The following is a 21,953-nucleotide window of genomic DNA, read 5'->3' as shown; positions in this document are numbered from 1 at the left end:
CTGAGAAAGGGAACTCCGTGTTCAGCACTGTCTGTCCAGGTTCTGGCTTCAGCACCAGTGGCCTCTAGATGACAGTTCTGGGTCGCCTTTTACTCTGCCTCTCGGTCATGTCTTTCTTTGTGAGACGGGAGGTCTGACAAGGTGATGTTTACCATAACAAAAAGACCATGCATTTCTTAAAACAGCGATGAACGATGAAAAAAGAGACGGATGACCCGTTCCAAAGCGTCAAAGCCGTTTCATCGCTCACAAGAAAACATGAACACAGTCTAGTCTCCTTACAAATCATTCCAGAGTGGGTTTGGTTTTTTGCAAACAAAAAAAATAATATGTGAAATTTTCCAGAATTTAACTCCACATATTAAACGGTTAATGGATTAGTGTACGCTTTCTCCAACAACACAATTTCAAAGCAATATGGAGAAGAGGTCAAACTAACTGTTTATATCTAAGGAAAGACAAACAACTGAAAAAAAATGAAGCGGGTCAGAGGGGTTGAGTATTTTTCCATATGTCTGGCTGATGCTGTTTCTTAAACATGAGAAGTGAGGAATCTGCTGTATAAGTCATGTTATCTCTGGTGATCCTCATACAGCATAAGACATGTATTATTAATTCACATCTGGTCATAAGACTGGCCTCTCAATCGAAACTGCCATGTCTAGACATGGATAAAAACAGTTTCTTTGAGTATAGCTTTCAAACCCTTCAGAGATAAAGGTCTTGGTGCATGGGAGGATGTGCAATTTATGTTTTGTCAAGGAATCCAAAAAGAGAAGCTCTTGAGTTCTTCACAGGGGTCTGGCACTGGTCTGAATCAGAGCTAATGGCCTTTTATGAGGCGCAAGGATACTTCAGTTTATAGGACCCTGCAGGGCCGATGGGTAGATCAGAGTGACCATTATAGACATGAACTTGGTTATGAGACCACAAAGTTTCTTGGATCGAAAGGCATGTGGAAACTGTTTCACTACACCTTCATAGGCAAGTAAAAGATATTGTTTTGATGAAATACTTTATTGTCAAAGTTTGCCAAAATAAACAAAATTGAAATGTTTACTTAATAAAGTATTGCCTGAAATTAAATGTTTTAATCTGTCTTTAAGTTTTAAAGGGTTAGTTCACCAAAAAAAAGGAAATTCCTGTCATCGTTTACACACCATCAAGTTGTTCCAAACTTCTATAAATGTTTCTTTGTTCTGTCCAAAACAAATTAAGAAATTTGGTAACCAAACAGTTGCTGGTATCTATGGTATTTTTTTCTTCCATCAAAGTTTAGCAGCAACTGTTTGATTACCTAAATTCTTCAAAATATATATGTTCTGTATTCACCAGAAAATAATAATTCATATAGGTTTGTAACAACTTGAGGGGGAGAAAAGAATAATGTTGTATTCAAAATTAACATTTTAAATGATCCCTTTATAGTAAGCAGTTCACAGTTCACCCCAAAATGGAAGATTCTGTGGATGGTGTTTGGTATTTACAGAACTTATTTTGTGTTCCAAAGTAAGTCATACAGGTTTATATATATATATGACTGAAGCTTTTCTAAATCCTAGCTAGAGATTTTAAGCCTGGCTCCTAGTTAATAAACTTGAATATAGTGGAACAGGTGGCTCACATGGTGGTCGGCTTCATGTGAGCAGGACACCCAAACAGTGACCTAGCAACCTCTGTTTTTGTCTTTGTCCCAATGTTTCTCATTATCTGTGTGGCTCATTTAAATCTATGTGCCTAATCTAAAGCTATTAATGCAATTTTTTTGTTTGCATTGTTTCAACCAAATCAAATGGTAAGAAAGACAGGATAGCTTTCCTCTTAAAGGTTACAAACAATTACTGAACAGATTTTTATAGTCACCAAAACCTACTGTCGCTCATTGCTCCACGGCATGATTTTTAACCCTGATCAAAATGCACAGCACAAAGCTTTAAATAACAGCATTTACAGTGATCTGATGGAAAGAGCATGTTTTAATTTTAGAAGTCATCATTAAATGCTCCAGTGGCTGTAAGCGAGGTCTGGACAGAGTCTTTCTGGAGACTGTCACTCTAACGAGGTGTGTAGTATATTATGGAGCTGGTCGGCCATCTGGCTTTGTAGCAAAGTGACATCATGCAGTCTCTACGTCTCTCCTGCAGTAAAATAAGAAGGGGGGAAATACTACACCACATGTGCCCTTCACTCGGCGCTTTTCTTTTATAGCATCATCATTGTTATTACTATTAGCATCGCTATCTAATCGAAGACACATGGTTAGTCGTAAGATTGAATAAAAGTGATGGTGACACCCAAAGTGGAGAGATCCATTTAAACAAAAGCTGAAATTTATTATTATTATTATTATTATTATTATTATTAATTAATTAATTAATGATGATAATAATATGTATATATATATATATATATATATATATATATATATATATATATATATATATATATATATATATATATATATATATATATATACATATACATATACATATATATATATTTGTGTATATAAAGGCACATCAAGGTAAATCATATATTACTTATCAGCCTAACATAACATAACATAACAATGGTCTGGAATGCCCTCCAAATTTTGACAGGGTCCCACAGCAAGCCAGGACACATAAATAGGGCTATAAATGAGGGTCTGCTCTACGTCCCTCACATTCTCCAGACACACAGAGGAACAGAAGAGCACCTGTCTATGTCACTCATAATGTACCAGCCTTTAGTGAGACCTCGAGAGGAAAAAAAGAGAATGGACTGAGAAAAGAAAGAGTGTAACAGATGTTTTATCATGTGGAGAAAACAAATATTAAACTCACTTTTCTTTACTTTTGCCTTCCTTCCTTTCTTCTGCATGTCTTGCTTTCTTTTCTTTGTTCCATTTTTCTTTTTGTTCCCTTTTTTTTCATTTTAATTTTTTTTTTCCCCATTACTTCCGTATTTCTTTTTCCATTCTTAATTTGTTTCTTTTTTATATCTGTTCCTTATCTATCTTATAACCTTTGTTCCATTGTTATCTTCTTTTTTCTTTCATATTTCATTCATTCTTTCTTTCTGTCTTTCTTTCTTTCTTTCTGTCATTCTTTTACCTTTTGTTGTTATTTTTCTTTCCTTTGCTTCTTTTATACTTCCTTTGAATTCCTTTGAATTGCCTTTGTCCCATTGTTTTTTTCATTTTTCTTACACATTTCTTTCTTTCTTTTTCACATATTTTACCCTCCTTTTGTTCTTCTTTTTTTTCCTTTCTTCCTTCTCTTCTTCTCTTATACTTCCTTTATATCACCTTTGACCCATTGTTATTTTTATTTTTTTCTTATGAATTTCTTTCTTTCCTTTCTTACGTTTCTTTCTTTCCATTTGTCTTTCCATCTTTCACTTTTCTTCACGTCCTTCTTTCCCTATGCATTCCTTTCTTTGCTTCCTCCCATATTTCTTTCCTTCTTCCAATTCCTTTCTTTCCATCCTTTTTGCCATCCCTTTCTCTATATCCTTCTTTCCATCCTTCCATATTTCTCTTGCTTTTTTCCATCCCTTTCTTTTCATCATTCCATCCAGCCATCCTTCCTTTCTTCCTTACTTCCATATTTCCTTGCTTTCTTTCCATTTCTATTTATATATTTTTCCATCATTCCATCGTTCTATCTTTCTTTCCCTCTTTTTTTGTTTATTTCTTTCTCTTTCTTTGTTTTTTTCCCCATATTTCTCCTCAACATAGCTGTTCCTGCTATCCTGTAAATTCAGTCCATAAAAAGTTTCATTTTCACTTAAAGTTTGCAACAAAAAAAAAGTATTTAACTTGTAAATACTACACTTAGTAAGTTCACACAGCAAAACACTGCCTGGGAACATATTAGAAATGTGAGATTGTGAGATTTCAAACTGCGACATCAGTCAAAATGAAAGGAAAGCCCATTCGAGTCCAGGATAACAAAACAAGAATCTTGTTTCATCCTTGAATTAGTCACACTCCGGGCAAATCTCGGGACAAGCTCAGGGTGCAGTTTTAGCACTGAAGACTAGAATGTTCAAGCTGTCTTGCAATTGCACACTTTAGTCATTTAATTACATTAAGCAGCAATTCAGACAACCTCTCACTGAAAACCAGATAGACCCTGTTAGAGTATTACACGGCTCCACAATGAGCCGGCCTAACTAGTGAATGTATCCACTGATTACAGCAAAGATGTAGGACATAATATCTTTAATCTAGAAGTTCATAGAGGCCTATAACATTCGGAAATTGCATTCAAAGAGCTTCTTTTAGAACCTTATCGAGCAAACAATGTCAAACGCATTTACCCAGTATTATAAATTCACAATACTGTGTCTATTACATCCAAACATGTCTTATTGCCAGCACAATTTGAAATATAAAGGAAAACGTGTACTCACCAGCATCTCCATGCCTCTTCTTGATGGACATCTGAAAACAAAACATGAAATCTGTTTAAAAACATACATCAAGGTTGAATTAATATTTTCATAACTGTAACCATACCACATAAAACGGTCCCATGAAGCATCAAAACAAAGGACCTAATGTATTGCTTCTCTCCCACAGTGAATAAAATCAACACCTGACCATTGAATTTCCTCCCACGGATCTGCTGAATGGTACATTGACCTGGGACACTATGATTTACAGTGCTCTTGCTTAGCCAAGAGAGAAAGTGCTACTTGTTTAGAGAGAGGGTCATGTCCAACATTCCAGCTGTAATCCATAAGAGGCCTGTTTTCTAGTTTCACCTTTCTGCTTCTACACTCAGGTATCATGTGCCCTGTGAAAGATATCATGGTACTCTCATGTGCATTGATTTTTCAAAAATGTGCGTGTGTGTGTGCGTGCGTGCGTGTGCGTGCATGTGCGTGCTTGTGTAATAACACGCACATACAAACATCAACATAAATATGAATAAACTACACCATGAAACTGCATATTATACATTTATTCTATATTGTGCATAGTTAAAAACTAAAGTTACATGAAAATGTTTCCACAAAATGTACAAAGTTGAAAACCGAACCTTGCACAAAAAGAAGACTCAATTCGGTAATGTCAAACTTTAAGACTGATGCAAAATTGTTCAATTTGTTCCCGCCTTGTGTGAGTGAACAGACCCAGATGCATGGCTAATTTCAGTAGCTGAAGCAGCAGATGTCTACTAAACACAACAACGATGTAAAAAATGATGTTTTGTTGGGTCTCAAAAGGTTAGGGGTGTTTTACATTGAAAGGAAGCAGATGTGTTGTCTGGAATCACAGCAACTAACAAAACACAAGTAACTTTAGTGTAATCCAACACATTATGAGCTGTTTGAAGCGCCTGTTGATCATTGTTCGAGTATTCCCTCAGCTGTAAATGTACACTGAGGCCCTCTGCTTCTGTTTAATCAGATCTGGGTCTGAAAAACAGTGGAAAGAGGGGAGATGATAGATGATGTCATGGTTGCTTATAGGCTGTGAGATTTTGCAACGAGGGGTTGAATTTTAACCGCACATCTCAAAGAGTTATGGTGTTCAAATGCAAGGTACAACTGAGGGTGTTACACTCATAAACCAGCTTAAGCAGTGCGTGAAAAACTGTAAAGGGAGACCATTTCTTGGTATGTATATTACATGTTATTTTTAACAAGACTAGCGGGCCGCTTACTGGAATGTCGCCTCTCAAAACAGGTTTGCAAAGGATTACTGTGAATTTTAGGAAGAAAGAGCATGAGCACGAGTAAAGTCCTGCTGTGTTTCAAAGTGACATGTACATGACATGTAATTAAGCGTCAGTGAATGATGACTAGCTTTAGGAAGAGCCACCTTACAATAACAGATCAGGACGAAAACATTCGACACTGAAATATCCTCACATCAGTCAATCAGCCAGACAGCAAACTGAAGGACAAAATCAAATCCAAGCTCTTCAAGTAAAGAAACCGAATGCTAACACAAAAAAACTAAACAATGAAGGATGGGGAATGTCGTTTTGACACATGTGGTCAATATACTAATGAGCGCCTTCCTGGGAAATGTGTCATTTTCTTGGAACTGCAGGATTCCTCTGTGTGAATGATTAAGGCTGATAGGATTACAAGTATAATCATTTCTCAGTCAAAAATATTGGATAGATAGACAGATGAAAAATAATAATGCCTAAAGGGGAAACAGAGGAAAGCTAACTGCGCAGGTGACACTGCATTGGCTCAGATTGAGATACAAGATCCTAACGCAGCAAAAAGAAAACAGATGCCGTAATTTCCAGAGGCAATGGTACAATACATAAAGATTCAAAAACATAATTTGGGCTGATTCTGAATTATGAGCTGCTGGAGATTTTGGATCATGCTATATAACACAGCTCTTGAAGTTCAAGATGTATTTTTGTATGTCTGGGATTCCCCTACAATTCATTTTTAGTGGTTTTATTTGGCATGCATGACTAACGTCTATCATACTATTCACTGCAGTGGAGAGTCTCAAATACATGTTTGATATTACACACATGTTCCATGTGAAACTTATACTGGACTGGCCTAAGCTGACTCTTTTAAAGGAATGGTTCACCCAAATGTGAAAATTCACCGTCATGCTGTTCCAAATCTTTATGAGTTTCTATCTTATGTTGAACACAAAAGAATATATTTTGAAGAATTCTGAAGAATGAAACAGTTGTTAGACCCCATTGACTTCCATAGTAGGGAAAGATATACCATGAGACCATCTACTCTTTAATTAATACCAGCATTCTTCAAAATATCTTCTTTTATGTTCACCATAAGAAGGAAACTCATTACAGGTGTGGAACATGTTGATAAACTGTTCATTTTGGGTGAACTATTCCTTTAAAGCCAACATGCAATGGTGCAACCCATTTTACTACCAAAACTCATTTCAGAGAGAAATGGCACAAAAAACAATTAATAAGATTGAGCTGTGCAATCAACCAAAAAGAAAGGGCATTTCAGAGGCAGACATTTTAGAAATTTACAAACCCTGCATTCAAAATAGACCTAATGCCATACTATATAGTACGCAAAAAACTTTATGCGAGTCAACTGAATACATAAAACATCAGATGAAAAGTACCCGGATGACCTACTACATACATCTGCCGAGATTCTTAAGTGTGCATCTGGTGGACACTTTACTATCCCATGATGCCACAGAAAGTATTTGTGAATTACACTGAAGCTACACAATTGCCAAAGGTCACATTATAATGACAACATGGCAGATGTAGTACATCCGAAATACATTCACACTATATGTGTAGAATCTTTTTTTCTTTTTTTTTTATGGGTGCAAAGCAAGTTTCAAAGCAAATGTAGAAACTACTAGAGCTGCACAATTCTGAATAAATTAAGAATCATGATTTTCATGAGGCTGTGACAAAATATGAATGACCTCATTCTATTAAAAAAAAAAATCACATTCTCAATTATTCTAAAATACTTTACTATGTATTCACAATATACTTTTTACAAGGCATTTTACAAAACATGAAGCCAGAAAAATGTAATTGTGTAAAATGATGGTGAATATAAGACAAAGTGAAAGATAAAAAATAGAGGGATAAGAGAGAAAGTATGTGCTGTAAAGTAAAATAAAAGCCCTTCGGCATCTACTTCAAAGTGATCCCAAAGGGCTCGGGCGGGCCAGATGTGGTCCCGAGAGCAAAGCCTCATTCATCTTGCATTCCATGAAACCCCCTGCAGCAGGACAACTTTTCTATATTTAGCTTCCTTCTTCAGCCTTGCTCAATCCACTGGAATATGTTCCATCTAGTTCCCTCATTCCCCACCACATCCCCCCCCACCCCCACCCTCCCAACCCCAAAATTGGGTCTGTTGTTTTATGCTTTTGTTGGTGTTCCAACAGAAGGTCTGTTTGGGCTATCAGGCCGTGGACCATCCATCTTCCAAACTGAGGTGGGCGGCTGAGTTGGTGGTAATTTTTTGAAGTTAACATCTAGAGAACGTCAAAGAAATTCAGCTAGCATGACGCAGGGTCTTGGCTGTGTTATGACAAAAACAGTCTTAGTGAAATGCACAGTTATGAAGGAGAAAAGAAGGAATAGGTCACTGTCACGGGTGAAGTTGCGGACAAGACTTATCTGATGTATCTCATATGTTCAATGTGGAATCTGTGCATGTAGTAAATGTATAATGTATATATATATCATGTTTTTGCACAAGCCTGTGTCTGTTTTCTGAAAAGGAAACAAAAAATCAGTGTTGAGTAATTGAGGAAATGAAAGATGACTTAAAAGGGAAGGATAACGTAGGATCAAATCTATTCCCAAATTAGTCCTGCTTTTAAAGGAAACAGTGGGAATTTGAATAAGCACCTCAGTGTTGTAGCTTCTGAAAGTGCTGTATATGTTAAAACCTGCTTTGAGAGCTGTTCTGCTTCTAGGCATATTGCCAGAATGTCTCTCAAGGCTAGTGGTGGTGAAAGGTCCATGCATCACCGTGTACAATGCGTACGTGGGTAAATGTGTGTGCATTTCATGCACAGGTTCCACACATAACAGTCCGGCCAACAGGAAGTGCAAAAGATGGGCATCATACCGCCCAAGGGGTTGAGGTTTTCCCAGTCAGCCCCTGGTAGATGTTTTGACTACACCAACTGTGGCCAAACTTATTTTTCTCCAATGATGACCGTTCAGCGTTCACTTATTCGAATTAATATTTTTTTTTGTTGGTGTTGTTGTTTATATATATAAATGATATATATTTATAAAAAATATCTAATATATTAATATACAAAATATTATAATATATTTATAGTAATAATAAATTAATATATTAATATAAGATTGTAGTTTTATAAAGTTTTAGTAATTTTTGGTGTTTTTATTACTTGTTTTTTCAGATTTCTAATTGCTTTAATATTTTTGTTTCAGTTTTAATTATACGTCCAGATAAACTAAATGAAAATACATATTTAAAACAATCTGTTTACATTTTCAATACTATATTTTATTTCGGTTTTCATCTATCTTATATATATATATATATATATATATATATATATATATATATATATATATATATATATATATATATATATATATATATATATTTATAATGGGTAGATGAGAATCAAATTGCATTTTATAAGCTGTAACCTCTGAATGACTGCAGACAGACAAACTTTCAGGGGAATCTCAAGTCACTGAATGGTGTTTACACAAAGCATTCTCTTTTCTGCCTCCTGTGACACAGGAAATGTGAACTTGCACGCTGATATCATACATACTGCTATATTTACAAACCCTGATGAGCAAATGTTTGGGGAATCTTTAAGAAGGATGTTATGATTGTTTTCGAAGAGTGTATGAGAGGTCACATGTCTAAAGAATGTTAATGCTGTCCTTATAATGTATGCAGTACAGTGTTTAAAACAGATCACATGTTCTAGTAGTATAATATATGGAGTTGCATAGTTGAATGTATCACCCAAAAATTTTAATTCAGTAATTTACTCAACCTCATGTTGTTCCTAGTATTCTGTGTATTCTGCTAAACATCAACAGACATAAAAAAGTTCTCAAAGTACAAAAAAAGATTGATTATGTAGATTCACAAGGAAAGTATCCCACAAAATCGAGAGGAAAAGAAAAAGAGCAAAAGCGCACAGCATTGACCTCTCAACCCAGCAGTATTTTGACACTTTGCAGGGGCGCTCCTCACCCAGCGTCCCAAACTGAGGCTTAACCTCTGCTGGAGCAGAACAAATCCTGGCCTCCTGAGTTGCACTTGGCCCCGTAATCTATCTTCATCCTATTGAGCTGCTTAGCTCCCCTCTCCTGCCCCAACCGAGGACCCCGCAGGGAGTTGGAGAGCCAGCTTGGACCCTCCACACAGATGGATGGAGAAGACTCAGCTTCCCATCGCTCACCAGCACCTCCAGGCTTTAGCAACAAAGGGTTCAGGGTGAGGAATAGGTTAGAAGCAGTGGGAAAGAGTTTTGCCAAAGCATTTGTGTGATAACACAATGATTCAACCACTAAACAATTCTAAGTGAGCCACCAACATGTAATCAAGCAAATTAAAGGGATAGTTCATCTAAAAATGAAAGCTGAAAACAACTTTGGAACCCACTGACTTACACTGTATGGACAAAATATATATTTTTAAGAATATCTCTTTTGTGTTTCACAGAGCCGAGAAAGTCACTAGGGTTTGGAACCAGTTGAGGGTGAGTAAAGTATGACAGAATTTTATTTTTAGGTGAAATACAGTATTCCTTTCAAATGTTATAGACAGAGCACATTCGGTGCTTCCACAGTGGGTTTTTTACAGTATGGAAGCTACATTAAAACTGGGGCTTACAACATCTTAAATAAAACCTGGTTCCAAGTTAACAAGCATTTTGAGCCGTATGTTTTCATTAAAGATTTTATGCCGGCGTCAACTGTATGGTGCGGTGCAGTAGTGACGTGATTGACTGAAACAACCTCTTTCACAGTGGCTGATGTTATAGCACTAATAAATAGATGGGCAGGTTTGGCCGTGATCCTTGTGAGTCATATTTATGACGTACAGCTTCCTCGTAACACTGTGTCAACATAAACATACATTCAGGGCCCTATTTTAACGATCTGAAACGCAAAGCGCGAAGCGCAAGTAAGTTTGTGGGCGGGACTCGGCGCTGTTGCTATTTTCCCGGCGGGATAAATGGCTCTTGCGCCCGGCGCAAATCTAAAATGGGTTGGTCTGAAGTAGCTTCATTATTCATAGGTGTGGTTTGGGCGTAACGTGAAATAAACCAATCAGAACTTCATCCAACATTCCCTTTAAAAGCAGGTGCGCAAGTTCCATTATGGATTGCTATTATTATGGCGTATTTACCAGGCGCACGCCAGGAGCGGTTCACAGCCAGGAGACTGATGTTCTTGTAAGAGCAGTGAAAGGCAGAGAAGTTGTGTTGTATGGGGATGGGAGAAACCCACCCAAAATAGCGTCGGCTAAACAGGCGTGGGAGGAAATAGCCACAATTTGTCAGATGTCCTTATATACACATATGTCTTGCCACTATTTGGCCAACAGGTCTGATCCTTAATTAGCCTACTAAAATTAGCCTGAATAATTTGTAAGCTAGATTTATGGCTATTTTTTCACATCTTCGTGGCACACCACAATGATTTCCGTCATCTCACGTGTTAATATTTTTTAGTGTAACAATTTATGATTTGCAACTGTTGCATCTGTGTAGATTACATGAGCAAAGTGTATGCACGTTGTGCACGCTATACATTATGGTCAAGCATGCACCCTTAAAATAGCATAATGAACAACGCGCAACGCGCCACTGACTTTAGACTAGGTTTTTTCTGGTCAGTGGCGCAATTGTTTAATGGAACAGCAAAATAGCACCAGGGATTGTTTGCGCTGGAACACGCCTCCTTTTTTGCGCTGAACTGCCCAGGGAGCGCAAGTTTATTCACTAGTTTAGCGACGTGCCTCTGTGGAGGGAAAAGCGCGCTTTGCGCGGGTGCAAAATAGGAATGACACATGCGTCGGTGTACAAAGTCAATTGCGCTGGGTGCAAGATAGGGCCCTCAATGTTGTATCATGAACAGTAAGTAAATGATATGTCTATAGCTTTTGAATTTGAACCTAATATATTTTTACTATACTTGATGTTGTAAAATAATTAAAACTCCAATAAAATGCAAAAAATAAAATAAAATACAGACATATTTTTTTTTAAAAAATAAAATGGCAAAATGTACTATTGCTATTATTGATGTTACTATTATTATTCATCATATTAATTTGATGGAACGTGGAGGTGAAGGATAATCGAAAAAAACTGTCTTTAATAATCCAAACACAGGGAAACACACAGCAGGCTGGAGACACACGTAAGCATATCAAGATGTTTAACACTGGACAAGAGAACATAAGGTAGACAACACTTTAAATACAGGACTAAACTAGTTAATGAACGAGACACATCTGAACCAAATGAGACAATCACACATGGGTTTTTTATTCACCTCGTTTTTATTCATGCCTCATTCATTCACTAATTTTCAATATATATATATATATATATATATATATATATATATTAAAAAATCTTTAAAAATATGGTAACAGCGATTTAGGTTTTACAGTTTTAATTTACATTTAAATACCTTAATTTCATGAACTGATATAATGTTAATATACCAACCTACTGAACGACTGTGATATCTGTTTTGTACCTTTGTAATAAACTGATAACCACCAAATGCAGGTGATGATGAGAAAGTCACATGATGAACCAAAGCCCATCACAAGCAGCTTTTAAATAATAAGATATATAGAAGGTGCCCAGTGTGATTCACACAAACACTAAACACCATAATGGTGAGACTCATTAAACTGAAATATGCAATAAACATTATTTAACAACATTAATCGAACATACAACCCTAATAAACATAACAAATAAGAAAAAACTAAGAAGAAACATAGTTATTTCAAAGAAAAAACATCAAATTGAACATTTGAAATGCAACGCAGAGAATTCATTTAAAAAGGTTTTTACACTTAAAATCATGGTCTTTTTTTACCGTGTACAACAACAAGAGGTGAAAGAGGATAACAGGCTTGGTGAGAATCACATACTGTGTTAATGTTAGAAGACAGTTGGTAAAATGCCAATGGAGCTTTCAGAGTTTGATTTGTTATCTACATGAGGGTGGCCTACATTCATTCCTGCGGACCGAAGGCCTCCACATGCCTCTGGAGCTTTTGACCTGCTAATCTTCTCCAAGAACCTCAAGACTTCATTTTGTCAAAGTGCACAAAGCCAAATTTCATTCTATTACCCACTCCAATGCAATTACCCTCTTTAACTCTCTCTCTCCTGCGCTCTCACACACTCTAACAAACACCATCACCTCCCAGATCCCTGCCAGAGGCCTTTAGCGGGGCTCCCAAGCACAGACCGCAGAACCTACCAGTGCCGCTTCAGCTATGCAGAGATTAAACAAACACATCTGGCCCAGTTCTCCAGCCGGACAGAAAAGGTCCGGATTCCCACAGATATTGTGCTCATTTAAACCCACTGTTGCTCATCGGATATTGTTTTAGAACAATGCAAGAGAGTGTGTTCCTTTTAAATGAAAAATATTCACAATGAGCTAAAAAAAGAGATGTTTGTTTTCTATGTCTTTGCACACCAGGGTGGCTTGAGACAAAGGACCATGAAGTCCAGCATAAATTGCGGTTAATCCAAAGCCGGACTAAAACAGCTGTAAATCAGCTGTGGCCATCATCTGTGAAGAGTCTTATTTTCCATCCTTTGTATGTCGGATTCATTTCCAGAATGATAGAACATTCCTTTCACTATCTTTCACATGAGCCCCGAACTCGTAAATCACTCAGTTGCTCTCTATACTTCCTCTAAACACTAGGACTCATACATTCTCTCCAAAAATGCTTTGTCCGGTTATACACAAACTCCAATTGTTAAAAAGTTATATACAACTAGAAATTAAACCTTCTACTCTTGGAAAAACTGCATACTTTAACTTCTATGTAGTAAACGTGAGATCTCGACCAGTCAAAACCAAAGAACGCGAAACCTTTAATTTTTCTTAATTTAAAATTATGCATATACACTGCGGTCAAAAGTGTGATTGATTTCTGAAGAACCATGTGACACTGAAGACATTCAGCTTTGCTATCAGCTGAATAATTTAGATTTTAAATATATTGAAATGGAAAAATAGTTGTTTTAAACAGCAATACAATTTCAAAATGTAACTGAAATTTTGATTAAATAATTGCAACCTTTATAAGTACAAAAGATGTATTTTAACATCAACATTAAATATTACAAACTTTTTAAATAATTGCTTATATTTTTCAAAAGGATGGTGCATTTACATTGAAACTGCTAATAATTTGTTTTTAAATCCTGTTTTTTGATGTTTAAAAATCACTGGTTAAGCAAAGATACACTGATTTGGAAACAAGATGTGATGGCCTTAAATGGCCCGTTAAAAGACTTCCTTTGGTGTCGCTTTGAATTCATTAGTTTAATTCTCCAGAATCCTGTTTGGATTAGCAAAGGAAAATCTATTTAACTTAGTCCCACTAATGCAGAAAAGCCATTAGAAATGCAATCCCAGGACATCAACCTCAACCCCAGAAACTTCTTGGAATGAATGTGTGCCCTAGTCACTGACACAGAGCGTGTTCATTAGGAAACACTTCACAGAGCAAAGCTAAGCAACTGAACACATGGTCTACATACAGATCAACTCTTCAGATTTGAAACTAAACCAGATACTAAAAATGCAAGAACCCATAACTAATTTCTGTATATACATCATATATTTTTAAATTGACAGCAACTGACCACAAACCAAACAATACAATGCAAAACAAACAGAAATCATAAGTTCAAACGCTCACCTCTGTCTTTTTACCATGTGATCTCCCCAGAGAGGAAGTGGCTCCAGCAAGTCTTTCTTGGCTGTGCCATTCCCTCGTGTCGGTTCTTCTGGCCATGTTGTTCCAGTTGAGGGACTTGTTCACCCCCGCAGCTCCACTCTGCAACGACAGCACAAGAGATTTTAGCGTGGGACAGGACACATTTTGTCTGGAACGGATGACCTCTGGAGATGACTATGAGAAAGAAAAAAAAGAAGCGGTCGGTAGCAGAGCCACACAAATTAAACAGAACATTTTAAAAAGCACAAAAACGAAAAAATTATGACCTTGTCCAGAATAACATGCAACGGTAAATCTAGTCTCTAGGGTGACTAGGGTGTCGTGAGGCATCTGAAACCACCATGTCATTCCGCTAACTATCACGAATGGACATAGTGATACAAACAGAACAACAGACTGAAGCACAAGACGTCGCTGTCTTGAGGAACCAAAAGGCACTTTTGTGTCTTGCTGTGAACCCTGGCTACAGGGTGGTTATGTCGCGAGTTTGCATGAGGTTTTTTTGAAACAGCATTGAAAGTTCCCCATGGCAAGCTCCTAAGACAATGGAGCTCTGTGTCAGTGTCAACAGTCTGCTCTAGTCTCTGCCAGCATGCAGCACATTCTATCTAACCCATGTCACAAACAGACGCCATGCACTGGCACATCAAGCAACTTCATACTGAATTCTTATCAGTTATCTACACACAAAAGTATGAATGTCAACTGATCTCAACTATACACACACACACACACACACACGTATATATATATATATAATAAATACATTTTTCACTTTTTATTATATTGCAGTGATTTGCTAATATCATTTAAGTTAATTTTTTCCCTCATTAATGTACACACAGCACCCCATTTTGACAGAACTGGAGAGGATCTGCAAGGAGGAATGGCAGAGGATCCCCAAATCCAGGTGTGAAAAACTTGTTGCATCTTTCCCAAAAATACACATGGCTGTATTAGATCAAAAGGGTTCTAAATACTCATATTTCAGTTTTTCTTTTTAATAAATCTGCAAAAATGTCAACAATTCTGTGTTTTTTCTGTCAATACGGGGTGCTGTGTGTACATTAATGAGGAAAAAATGAACTTAAATGATTTTTGCAAATAGCTGCAATATAACAAAGAATGAAAGTTTTAAGGGGGTCTGAATGCTTTTCGTACCCACTGTATATATATAGTTTTTTTAAAGAATAGAACTAAAGAATATATACATAAGTAAATAAATAAGTTATTTTAATATACTAATATAATAATTAATAATATTTATTTACAATAGTATAATAATTTAATATAAATATTCACTCAAATTATATTTCCATAAATATAAGACAATTATATTTTTATGTGCACATAATGAGATACAGAAATATATATATTATATGTATATGTATGTATGTATATTCTGATTAGATAAAAAAAAATGTAAAAAAATGTAGAACCAAAAAAAATAGTCATGCTTTCTGGGTCATAGAATAGAATAGAATAGACAATTGATTAAATTTGATTTGGATAAATCCAGAAGCTAAAAAGATTATGCAAATTTCAAAAAAGCTAAGGCAACATATTTTCCATTAAATGATTACTAATAAACAAACGGCATACTTTATATTTAATGAGAAACAAAGCAAGAGTGACCTGCAGAGATGCTCTATCATTAGTGGTGTGTCTCCGGGCGGTGTTGGGTGTGTCGGAGGGGGAAGAGCCAGCGCTGAGAGCATCCTCTATGTCCAGATTGAGCTGATCTAATCTCTTCATTAGCTGGGTCATAGATTCAGACCAGGGAGACAGGACCTGAGGAGACTCCTGCATGCAGACAGAAGAGACATACTGTTGGACATCACAGACAAACAAACACTGAGGATAAAACTGATTAGACAGACTCATTACATTAGACTCGGCCATTCAGCCAAGGGTCGGTTTTCTTTTGATGTACAGAGCCAAAAATAACCAACCTGATGAGCCAGCACTGATTTCAGAGCGGTGTCTTCTTATTTCTCAAAGCTTTCAAAGTCACACTAAACTACGCTCTGCATCAAAACACTGGATCATGCCAGCACGTCCACAGAGGAAAATGTTACTGATTACACTTAATGGAATTTTCAGTTGTTTCATTTTAGTATCAACTTTGTCTCTGACGATTCTCCTAAAATACCTTAGGAGAAATACAGTGGAAACAAATAAGAGAACTATTGGCATTTGTCGGGAGTACAGATCTATAAAGGGATAGAGGACAGAACAGCCCAGATCATTCTGACTGAAGAATCTGATGAGGAATGCTCGAGTTCATACTGAGTTTGACACTTTTGTTGAATGCGCAGTTTGAGACATCAGCGTAATCTTTTAAAAACATTTTCAATGAAATATATTCATAAATGTAACAATAGCTAGACCAATAGATAGAACAACTGAGCAGAAGCTTTAATGACAGAATGATAAAAAGAATGCTAGAAATAATGACATCTCCAATGAGAAATAGAACGATAGACGGACCGATAAGATAAGATAAGATAAGATAAGATAAGATAAGATAAGATAAGATCAGACAGATTTCTGTGTTGTTCTCTGACATTCTTTTCTCCTGAGCAGTGGAATAGCATTGAGAGTCAAATGTAACAGTGCCACACACTTCTGAATCAATTCCAGCAACCCAGGTGTCATTGTAGTCCAAACACAGTCGTGTGGTATTCCTCTCCTTTCTCCTCACTGCTACTTTCACTGCTCCCCAGACACCCCTGCCAGAGAGTATAAATAGACTGTCCCGTACAGCTCAGACAGGACAGAGGGTTCCTTGGCTATAAATTACCTTCACCTACCTCACTCACCAAGCCGTAAATCAACAGGGTTGCCCTTTACTGACAGGAAGCGGAGGGGCTAGAGAGCAAGAAGAGGCCAAAGATGAACTGTGAGGAACATTTAACAGTAACATCCCGGTGCGGGAGACACAGCAGGCGGAAACGCTCAAGTCCTTCTTGGGATCTGCAGCCCCAAGGCAAAGATTACAGCTCCCTCTCATCCTCACACAATGAAGCTATTGATGGCTGTCATGCCAGAATGGGACACATTTGTCTCAGGCAGCAGAAACACATGGTTCGGTTGAAAAGTGTGTGTTGGGGCGACATACAAGGCATGTAAAATCCCAAGGAATGTGGGCATGGTAAGACCCTTGACCAATTGGACTCAAGATGCTGACATTCTTTCAGAGAGCAAACAAAGAGGCACAAAGAGGCTGCATTTGACCAGTAAATCAATAATATTGTGAAATATTATTACAATTTAACAGTCGAATATATTTTAAAATGTAAATTATTTGTGTGAATTTATTTGTAATGAATTCCTCAGCATCATGACTCCAGTCTTCAGTGTCACATGATCCTTGAGAGATCATTCGAATATGCTAATTATGTGTTCAAGAAACATTTTCTGTTATCTTTTTTGAAAACAGATGTGCCGCTTATTCTGTTTTTAGGTTTGGGATGAGGTGCTGTGTTTAGGCTGAAAACACAAAGGTAGTGGTCCTGGATCCCAGGTAGGGGTCTGAATCTGGCATGACTTTAGGATGTCCAGTCTGACTGACCTTTGAGTTTCACGAGTCAAAGCTAGTGAGAAGGCTTTCTTGTTGTCTCTCTTAAGACACCAGCGCCACTCTGTCTTGCTATTCTGCAATGGACCATTAACCCTCTTACCTCTGACAAAAGACAATGCATTTGTTTATAATGCTCAAATCTGACCCCCATGCAGAGTCTCAAGTGAAAACAATGAATGCCTTCTCAGAAATAAAGAAGGATGTTGTTCGACAATGTCAGAATTTTTCTTTCTTTTTTTTTAAAGAAATTAATACTTTTAGGGCACATTGCATTTTTTTAAAGTGTCATTAAAGAGTCAAGACATTACAAAAGATTTCTATTTTAAATAAAAGCTGTGCTTTTAAATAGTCTATTTATCCAAGAATCTTCAAAAAAAACATGGTTCAACCATAATGTTATGAAGCTACGAGAATACCTTTTGTACCATTTCTGCTCTTCTGTGTCAGTCTCTGACATGCATTCAAAGGAGTACCATTGCTGTTTGGTGGGGCAGAAAGCTCTTGGATTTCACAAAACATTTGTTAATTTATGTTCCGAATGTCTTATGAAATGAGGGTAGGGGAATAATTAATGATAGAATTTTCAATTTTGGGTAAACTATCCTTTTAACATCAGCTAATAAATACTGTAAAGTGTTACCAATTTCACTTATTTACCATCATTCCAAAAACAACAAAATATTAAGTATAGATTGCCACAGACATGGATTTTTCATAAAAACAAAGTGTCTTGGTCCATTGGCAGCCCTTGGAATCTGTTCCCTGCACAGAATGTGTGCTATTTAATAACTCAGCATCGGTTACAACACCCCTTTCCGCCCTGTCAGTCGTGAGAAAATACACTTGTCATGGCAACTAGGCCGGTATGAGTCAGTCCCACCAGATCAGCTCATCATTGTTATCTTCCACGGTGGACAGAATGGCCGAGGACCATAACTGCACCACCGCAAATTGGCCACATTGTAAATCTCAGCACTGGCCCATTGACATGGAAATGAGGAGTCAAGTGCCTGGCTTTGGCATTGCTCTGGGCTTCCTGCCATGGCCATGCCACCCACTGAGCGTGCCAGCCAGCTCCAAGAGAGAATGTAGCAATATGTCCTTAAAGGCCACCAGCCATAATCCCTTTACTGAACTCATTCAAATCCAGGTCAGATAAGACTCAAAGGAGGAAGAAAATCCTCCTACTTTTTGTCACAGGAGCCGTTCACTGTCAAACTGAATGTTTTTCCTCATTCTTATATAGACAGAAGACTAGAGATGCAGAGTTTTTCACAATTCCAAGACATATGCACAAATAAAATCCACATAAACAAGTAGAAATAACAGCTCTACTGGTGCTGTTGGCCACAACATGGGTAAAGGTTTGTATACAGCGCCATCATTTGGTGAGGATGCAAAATGTATTTAAAAAAAAATCAATAATTGAGGACTATACTAAATATCTAATATTTAATTTCCATATGAATTGTTCTGTGGAATCTCATTTATAAATTTGAATATATATATATATATATATATATATATATATATATATATATATATATATATATATATATATATATATATATATATATATACATACATACAATATATATATATATATATATAGATATATATATATATATAATATATACTATATATACAAAAATTTTGTCCTTATCCATAGACAGCTCATTGTGGTATTTCTTAAGAATGTGCAAATGAGGCAAGGTCAGCGTTCACGTGAGGGGTACCACATTCTTTCACAGTTTCATTTTAAATCATGCATGAACAGAGAACTAGTAACAGGAGGGGAGAGTCGAGCACATGCAGAACAGAGGGGTGCTGGGGCCTAACAAACCATCTCAGCTCACCTGCCCTAGAAAAATCCTTTTAACCGCTGCACGTTCTGTTAACTACTGTATCTACACCACTGACACTGAGCAGTGACTGTAATTCATCACAACCCTAGATGTCTTTCTTGGTTTGACAGTCTCTTCCAGTACAAAAAGTTAAGTATTTATTTGTTCAATTATAATAAATAAATAAATATTTAATACAGACATTTTCTTTGGGTAAGAGTATCTGCAATTGAAAAATGTAAATACAAATGTTATTTAATAATGTAATATTTCATTAAAATTTTAATCATTTAAAAACAAAAGCAAATCTACATCTATAAATATGCTTTTTAGTACAGAGAAAGAGAATAGATTATTTTCAGAATAATACTATATACAGTTAGACAGATTTTTATAAATGTGTCATAACATTTTTGCAATTAAAATATTTAAATAGCAAAAAAATTTTATTAGTTATCACACATGTAATATTATCTATATGTAGCTGTGAAACCCAGAATAAAGGCATAACTTCATGAAGATTACAAAAAAAACACTGATACATATGACAATAAATCTATTACCATCTAATCTATTTTAAAAAAAAAACGTATACAACATATAAAAAAAATATATGATGATGGTAAAAGAATGGATAATTATTATAACAACAAACCATAGCTAAAGATATCAAAATTTATAGAAATTCTGAAACAACATTGACTCGTGCTTATGTAGTGATAAGAACAGAATAAGAGGGTGTGATCAACTTTACTCTTTGTCCTGGTTATCTCTGGTATGAATGGTATGGGAATTTTTGCAGGATTTCTTAACCAAGCATGGTAGGGAATAATCTATTGTGTTTCATATGTGTCCACGTGATACCTCTTTAAAGGCCAATAAACGGGGGATGGGGAAGGTCACAGGTTGCCAACAGTCAGGTCAGGCATGAGGTTTGTAGAAAGATGCAAATCATCCATGACTGGCTCCAACTAAATGGAGTTGTAAGGAATGGAGACTAAGTTCACGCGTTGAACAGACTTTAGCTCAGACAGGCGACAGGAAAGACATCAGACTCAGGCATTCCATGAAAACATAGGCACGACAGATGCTAAGGACAGCTTCACTTTCATTTTAAAATGTGACTCAAATCATTTTTATTTTCCTAAAGAATATGAGTGCCTTCTCAAATAGTATGCAAATAAATAAATAAATAAAGTAAAAAACGTACTAAAATACATATTTAGACAAATTAATTTCCATGACTTTCCATGCAGTTATTTGGGATAACAGATAATATATATTTATTTTTATTTAGAACGATTCCGATACCAGAGCAATTTCATGCTTTTCTGACAGATTTATGAACCTGCTTAACTGACTCATTGAAATAAACACACTTGAAAATTTCGCACAAAAAGTCAGTCATCAACTATGGCTTGTTTAATATAAGCACAAAATCTAGTCAAGAAAATATTTCTTGACTTTTACAGACCTGGCAAACAAAAAACTCCCAATATTTCCATTTTTCAATAATCGGGAGAAACGTGAATGGCACTTAAAGCTAAAATGAGCAACAAAACCATTTAAATGTACTAATGCACGGCATTTGGCTTGCATTCATTTCAGAATTTTAACACTTAGTGTTTATAGTTGAGCCTGAACCTGTGGAATATTAATACAGTACTGAACTGAATGCCATACAGACATTGAAAACTAAAAACAAGATATACTGCTTAAAGACAAAGCTAAGCTTCCCAAAAGCCTATTAAACATCTAACCAAGATTGACCCTCACCTCTGTACTGCTGCTCTCCTCCTCCGCCTCATAGCTGCTGCTTCTGGTGGGTGGCAGCTTGGTGCTGGAGCTTTCCTTCTCCATGTGCTTGTCCACAGGAACCTTTCCTCCTTTGTTTCTCCAGTCCCACCACCATTTTGTCTGGAGCTTTGGAGAAATTCTTTGCACTTGGGAACACATCGTCGTCATCATCTTCAGAAGAGGTGTCACAAGCATCTGAACTCTCATTGGCCCGAGTGTTCAGATTAGACCCAAAAAGCTGTCGTAATCTGCAAAGGTAATGGAGCTGGGCTTGG

General features: G+C 36.5%; 1 protein-coding gene across 1 annotated transcript in view; it reads right to left on the bottom strand.

The window, feature by feature from the left end:
• Positions 1–21,724, bottom strand: part of LOC113072355 (stAR-related lipid transfer protein 13-like) — a 70,833-nt gene extending 49,109 nt beyond the window's left edge. The window contains exons 1-4 of the mRNA XM_026245373.1: positions 21,658–21,724; positions 16,090–16,257; positions 14,416–14,553; positions 4,399–4,429 (exon numbers count right to left, since the gene is read on the bottom strand). Coding sequence (XP_026101158.1) covers positions 4,399–4,429; positions 14,416–14,553; positions 16,090–16,221 — 301 coding nt within the window. The 5' untranslated portion in view covers positions 16,222–16,257; positions 21,658–21,724. The remainder of the gene's footprint in view (positions 1–4,398; positions 4,430–14,415; positions 14,554–16,089; positions 16,258–21,657) is intronic.
• Positions 21,725–21,953: the final 229 nt, after the last annotated feature.

Source organism: Carassius auratus, unplaced genomic scaffold (genome assembly GCF_003368295.1).
Source record: "Carassius auratus strain Wakin unplaced genomic scaffold, ASM336829v1 scaf_tig00008928, whole genome shotgun sequence".
In the NCBI taxonomy this organism is placed as follows: domain Eukaryota; kingdom Metazoa; phylum Chordata; class Actinopteri; order Cypriniformes; family Cyprinidae; genus Carassius; species Carassius auratus.
Note: the sequence above shows the minus strand (reverse complement) of the source record. Positions and strands in the feature narration are given on the sequence as shown.